Source organism: Procambarus clarkii, chromosome 11 (genome assembly GCF_040958095.1).
Source record: "Procambarus clarkii isolate CNS0578487 chromosome 11, FALCON_Pclarkii_2.0, whole genome shotgun sequence".
Lineage (NCBI taxonomy): Eukaryota > Metazoa > Arthropoda > Malacostraca > Decapoda > Cambaridae > Procambarus > Procambarus clarkii.
In genome coordinates this window covers 30703295-30710847 of record NC_091160.1, presented here as the reverse complement: position 1 = coordinate 30710847, position 7553 = coordinate 30703295, and the positions used below count along the sequence as shown (strand labels likewise).

The 7553-nt window shown below is 40.2% G+C and overlaps 1 protein-coding gene across 1 annotated transcript in view; it reads left to right on the top strand.

Moving 5' to 3' along the window:
• The first annotated feature begins 318 nt into the window (after positions 1 to 318).
• LOC138363641 (DNA-directed RNA polymerase III subunit RPC1-like) overlaps positions 319 to 7553 on the top strand; it is a 22287-nt gene continuing 15052 nt past the window's right edge. Inside the window, exon 1 of the mRNA XM_069323011.1 lies at positions 319 to 400. Coding sequence (XP_069179112.1) covers positions 319 to 400 — 82 coding nt within the window. The remainder of the gene's footprint in view (positions 401 to 7553) is intronic.

Below are 7553 nucleotides of genomic sequence, written 5' to 3'. Positions count from 1 at the left end.
TCTAGAAGTCACAAGCAGTCAGAGAATAAGTACGAGGCTTTTCGGTTACCTTTCCTTTCTTTTTATGATGTCTGACATCATAAAGACATAAGACATCGTAAAAGGAAAGGTGAAACGGCATGCAACCTCTCAAGAGTCAACTAGCACAATACCTGTACCCACTATAAACTATTTTACAGGAACTTCTTCTTGACAGCTCATAAAGCGGAGGAAAGGGTCCTGAAAGATATTGTTAACAGGAACGTTATCCCTACAGACAAAAATCAGAAAATACAATTGACGATTTACTATAAAACCAAAAAAACGGCCAACCTACTCATGAAAAATTCTCCAGATACAGAGCAGAACGATCTAAAAGAGACCAACGTCCTCTATGCCTTCACATGCCCACTTGGGGACTGTAAGCCCCAAAGAACTCAGTATATAGGCAAGACAACAACGTCTCTTTCCAGGCGATTAACAATGCATAAACAACAGGGCTTCATAAAGGAACATATAATCTCCTCTCACAACCAGACCATCACCAGAGAAGTCTTAACAAACAACGCAGAAACCATCGACAGATACAGCGATAGCAGGCGACTTGACATCTGCGAGGCACTACACATCAAAAAGTCAACACCAGCAATCAACAGCCAATTAATGCACAATTATATTCTACCCACTTCAAGACTCCGTACCAATATTGAAGCATCAAGAGGAAGTATGGGCCAATAGGCCCTCTGTAGTTACTTCCATTCTTATGCTCTCATATCCAACTAATATCCTTTGTTTCGTGTTCTGTCTTGTGTTTGTCACAAGTTTGTTCACCTCATCCAAAACTGTTGACCATATCACCTCACCCAAATGCGAGTATAAGTATGACGGATTAGCGTGTTTACAGGTTACTGTTGTGTGTGTAAACTAAAGTCTTTGAAAATGTAATAAGTTATTACGGAATGTGTTCAAGCGTCACGTCAGACTAGAAATAAAAATGAATTTTGGAGAATTGATTTTTCAATTACCATCGACAGTGAATAGAAACATAAAAAATATTGAGAAAATTCGTATTAGAATTATTAATCATACCTTTTCGGTCATATTTAACAATATATATATATATATATGTATATATATATATATATATATATATATATATATATATATATATATATATATATATATATATATATATATATATATATATATATATATATATATATATATATATATGTCGTACCTAGTAGCCAGAACACACTTTTCGGCCTACTATGCAAGGCCCGATTTGCCTAATAAGCCAAGTTTTCATGAATTAATTGTTTTTCGACTACCTAACCTACCTAACCTAACCTAACCTAACTTTTTCGGCTACCACACCGAACCTAACCTATAAAGATAGGTTAGGTTAGGTTAGGTAGAGTTGGTTAGGTTCGGTCATATATCTACGTTAATTTTAACTCCAATAAAAAAAAATTGACCTCATACAAAATGAAATGGGTAGCTTTATCATTGCATAAGAAAAAAATTAGAGAAAATATATTAATTCAGGAAAACTTGGCTTATTAGGCAAATCGGGCCGTGCATAGTAGGCTGAGAAGTGAGTTCTGGCTACTAGGTACGACATATATATATATATATATATATATATATATATATATATATATATATATATATATATATATATATATATATATATGTATATATGTATATATATATATATATATATATATATATATATATATATATATATATATATATATATATATATATATATATATATATATATATATGTCGTACCTAGTAGCCAGAACGCACTTCTCAGCCTACTATGCAAGGCCCGATTTGCCAAATAAACCAAGTTTTCCTGAATTAATATAATTTCTCTAGTTTTTTTCTCATGAAAAGATAAAGCTACCCATTTTATTATGTATGAGGTCAATTTTTTTTATTGGAGTTAAAATTAACGTAGATATATGACCAAACCTAACCAACCCTACCTAACCTAACCCAACCTATCTTTATAGGTTAGGTTCGGATAGGTAGCCGAAAAAGTTAGGTTAGGTTAGGTTAGGTAGGTTAGGTAGTCGAAAAAGCATTAATTCATGAAAACTTGGCTTATTAGGCAAATCGGGCCTTGCATAGTAGGCTGAGAAGTGCGTTCTGGCTACTAGGTACGACATATATATATATATATATATATATATATATATATATATATATATATATATATATATATATAATGTGTGTGTGTGTGTTATACTAGGCCTATCAATATTTAAAAATCAGTTTTTAGCTTGATTTGTGTCCAAATTCGATAAAATTATTAGTACTAAGAGAGTTTACTGGTTGTCCATCGTAACATACTGGTAATTACCACCAAATGGTTGACACAAACTACTGTCATCTCAGGTGGATGCCTGGGGGGGGGAGAGGCGCTCAGTATTCACACTCTCTCATGTGGAAGGCTCCTGACAATATGATGGTACTCAGGCACTATTACATATCCAGCCCGTCCTCCAAAAATGGGGAGGCAAATGTAAGTAGTACATAAATAGTACACAATTGCACAAGTAAGTGCAATTGTGCACTATTCATAGCAGTCAGGAATTGTCCTTTTTTTCACTTAGTATTAAATCGTACTGTCAAATATATTGTGAATATTTGAGTTTACCTGAAAAGCTGAATAGAAAACAACAACCTAACCTAGCCTTCTTAGTGTTTGAAGATAATAATTTTATTGCTTCTTAATTACAATTAGTACTTAACCTATAGCCATATTGATATTACAGTTTTATAAAACTAATAAAACAAAACTAAAATATATCAATATATTGTAAAGTAACTCAGGATATTTTCAAAATTTTGTATAAAATCTCTATTGTTTAATAAAACTGAAAAAGAAATTCCTGACGTTTAAAACTTTGTGCATAGTAAATTGAACTAAAAGAAGATATGTCAAACCGTCTCGACTACTACATACAGAGTACAACAACCTCTTCACAGAAAAACAGTTTGGCTTTCAAGCACAACGGTCAGCCAGCACGCAGTGAACATCATTTACGATTTTGTAAGCTCAATTCGCAAGCAGAAACAGATATCCCTGATTGCGACGAGAGACGTACACAAGGCCTTCGACAGCCTATGGCACGATGGTCTGGTGTACAAATTAGACTTATCAACCCAAAACTGGACCCTCAGACTGATCAGAAATTTCCTAAAGAACAGACAAGTTACTCCCAGCTTCAAGGCGAAAGCGGCAGCAGCCTTCACCCCAACAGCTGGAGTCCCCCCAAGGGTCGGGCCTGAGCCCAGTCCTCTTCAACATTTTTGTAAATGACCTGCCCCAACCACAGTACAGGGACACCATTATCGTCCAATTTGCAGACGACGCAACAAGTAATAACATCTAACCCAAGCAGCCAAACATGCAACTAACCCGTAAGGCGAACGTAGAACTAGCCAGGACTGGTAACTAGGAAAGAAAATGGAGGATCGCCACTAACCCAGACAAGATCCAATAAGCACTGTCGGCTGTATGGCCTACACAATCTAAAATGAGGGGGGGGGGAGATAAAGATCAGGGGTGAACCCATAGCCATCTCAAACCCTAACACAGTGCTTGGATACAACTTCAACAGGCTACTCAACTCCACCCAGTACGTCTCCCAGAAGACAGCGATGGCCCGGGGTTGCCTGTCGAGGCTATTCCGCTTCAGGCAAGCCCCACCCCACATCAAGCTCCACCTGTACGGAATGATCATAAGGCCTAGCCTGGAGTACCCTTACGTCCCCCTGAACCTCACCAACAGAACCAACATGCTGAAGATCCAACGGGTGCAAATAAAGCACTTCGCTTTGCGGAGGGCCTGTCACTGATGGACGGGGGTAAGAACAGACCAAATCCATGAGACCCCACATGATGCCATTGAACACCAGGCTCAGCTACCTGGCTAGAAGGCAGCTGTACCGCATGAAGCACATGTACGTCCCAGACCCCGAAGATCCCCACGCAGCAGTAACCAACACCAGCGACTACGAGATCCACGAACCACCACACACAACCAGAAGAATCACTCTCCAACAAACGGTGATCAGACACATCCATGATCAGGCCTTCCCGAGATATACGCAAACACAGGACACCCACACATATGTCAACCCATGGTGGACAGGCCACCCAACTTTCAAACCTCCTCTCTCTCTACACCCGCATCCTCTTCCTGAACTTCATCTCCCCATTCCTCTACCTTCCCCATCCTCTCCAATCCCTTTGGACATCAAAGCTCAAGACAAAATTGAACTTGAAAACTTCATCCTAAAATTCTGAGTGTCTTAACAGAAAACGTGGAGAATAAATGGGGAGGTAAATGTAACAGCCCCATAAGTGCAATTATGTACTATGTACGACAGTAAGGAAATATACTTATTACACTTAGTATTAAAACCTACTGTCAATTCAGAGGATTGGTTGCATATATCATATATAATCTGGGTATAGCAATGCGCCCGAAGACCTTCCGGTGCCATATATAGTTAGTGAGAATATGAGTGCAGGTGCGAGCGAAATGTGTGTGTGTGACCTCCCCTCTCGACGCCTGTTGGCACACTGAGGGTGCTGGAGCCTTGTAGGGCACTATATATGGGGCACCCCAGACACGTCACACCGTCTCTGGGGAACACCTAATGTGCTACACTCTACACTTGCCGCCATGACACCTCCTGGGTCGTGCTACACCTGTCTGACTCCATATACACTCTAGTCTTAACACATCTACTACACCAATACCACACTTTAACCCCCCCCCCACCATTACACATCACTACCAGTACACCCCTATACCAGTACACGCCCACATTCTCACACTAGAACACCACACCAGTACACCCCCACACCCTCCACACCAGTACACCTTTATACCAGTACACTCCCACACCCCTACACCAGTTCACCCTCACACCAGTATACCCCCACACGCCCCAGACCAGTACACCCCTACACCAATACACGCCACAACCCTGACTAAAGCCCTGCCCTCACACACACACACACACACACACACACACACACACACACACACACACACACACACACACACACACACACACACACACACACACACCTCCCACATATTATTCCCACACATTACACACTTGCAAAATTGCACCATTTGCATATTTAATAAGGTAAAGTAGGGCAATTAGCTCCGGCTTGTGAGGAATATAAGGCAACTTCATGAAGCTATTATCATTTTTGCCCGGCGAGGGGCTTGTCTGACACGCCGCCTCCACTACCACCCTTCTCACGCCAAAAATGTTAATGGGTTTTTGAGTGCATAGTTCTCGCTTATGGTTGTGTTGGTAATGGAGGGTAGTCACCCAGTGGGGCGTGCCTGGGCTGAGCTCTGGCTCTTTGGTCCCCCCTCTCAACTGTCAATTAAATGGTGTACAGGTTCCTGAGCCTATTGGGCTCTATCATATTTACACTTGAAACTGTGTATGGAGTCAGCCTCCACCACATCACTTCCTAATGCATTCCATTTGTCAACTACTCTGACAATAAAAAAGTTCTTTCTAATATCTCTGTGGCTCATTTGGGCACTCAGTTTCCACCTGTGTCCCCTTGTGCGTGTGCCCCTTGTGTTAAATAGACTGTCTTTAGCTACCCTATCAATTCTCTTAAGAATTTTGAGTGTGGTGATCATGTCCCCCCTAACTCTTCTGTCTTCCAGCGAAGTGAGGTATAATTCCCGTAGTCTCTCCTCGTAGCTCATACCTCTCAGCTCGGGTACTAGTCTGGTGCCAAACCTTTGAACAGGTTTGTGTATGTGTGTGTGTGTGTGTGTGTGTGTGTGTGTGTGTGGTCGTTCCTCCAGTCCCTTCTTGCGATTTGTCAAAAGGTGAACATTTCGACGTATTAAGTGAAAGAACGAGGCGCGCCTCACTATTTGTTAGTGTACAGTATTCCCTACTGTGTGTGTGTGTGTACAGTATACTCTACCTGTGTGTGTAGTATACTCTACCTGTGTGTGTATGTACAGTATACCCTACCTGTGTGTACAGTATACCCTACCTGTGGATGTGTGTACAGTATACTCTACCTGTGTGTGTGTACAGTATACTCTACCTGTGTGTGTGTGTACAGTATACTCTACCTGTGTATGTGTGTGCAGTATACTCTACCTGTGTGTGTGTGTACAGTATACTCTACCTGTGGATGTGTGTACAGTATACTCTACCTGTGTGTGTGTACAGTATACTCTACCTGTGTGTGTGTACAGTTTACCCTACTGTGTATGTGTGTACAGTATACTCTACCTGTGTGTGTACAGTATACTCTACCTGTGTGTGTGTGTACAGTATACTCTACCTGTGTATGTGTGTACAGTATACTCTACCTGTGTATGTGTGTACAGTATACTCTACCTGTCTATGTGTGTACAGTATACTCTACCTGTGTATGTGTGTACAGTATACTCTACCTGTGTATGTGTGTACAGTATACTCTACCTGTGTATGTGTGTACAGTATACTCTACCTGTGTGTGTACAGTATACTCTACCTGTGTGTGTGTACAGTATACTCTACCTGTGTGTGTACAGTATACTCTACCTGTGTGTGTGTACAGTATACTCTACCTGTGTGTGTGTACAGTATACTCTACCTGTGTGTGTGTACAGTATACCCTACTGTGTATGTGTGTACAGTATACTCTACCTGTGTGTGTGTACAGTATACTCTACCTGTGTATGTGTGTACAGTATACTCTACCTGTGTGTGTGTACAGTATACTCTACCTGTGTATGTGTGTACAGTATACTCTACCTGTGTGTGTGTGTACAGTATACTCTACCTGTGTATGTGTGTACAGTATACCTTACCTGTGTATGTGTGTACAGTATACTCTACCTGTGTATGAGTGTACAGTATACCCTACTGTGTATGTGTGTATAGTATACCCCTACCTGTGTATGTGTGTACAGTATACCCTACCTGTGTATGTGTGTACAGTATACCCTACCTGTGTATGAGTGTACTGTATACCCTACCTGTGTATGAGTGTACAGTATACTCTACCTGTGTATGTGTGTACAGTATAATCTACCTGTGTATGAGTGTCCAGTATACCTCCGTATGCATACCATACATATTATATTCTAGCACTAGTCGCCTCAGCTACCACCAGCCTCTCCTGGCCTGGAGACACAAGCCATCTACACTTTTGAAATAAAAATCTCACGTCACATATCTTTTTCGCTTTTTTTATGACTAATTAAAAGGTCCGAAGCCGTCAGGTTCTCGCTCTAATTGCATATTCATTTGAAGGTGATCATATTCTTCTCTCTCACCATCTCATTTTTTTTACACGGCAGCTCATTTTTCCATCATATTTTCTCAACTGTTTCATCTTTGGGACCTTTGACACTCTAACTTAGTATATATATATATATATATATATATATATATATATATATATATATATATATATATATATATATATATATATATATATATGCAATTGACGATCACAAAACACTGATCATTTTATGCGGAAAATCCACAGAGAAATATGAAAT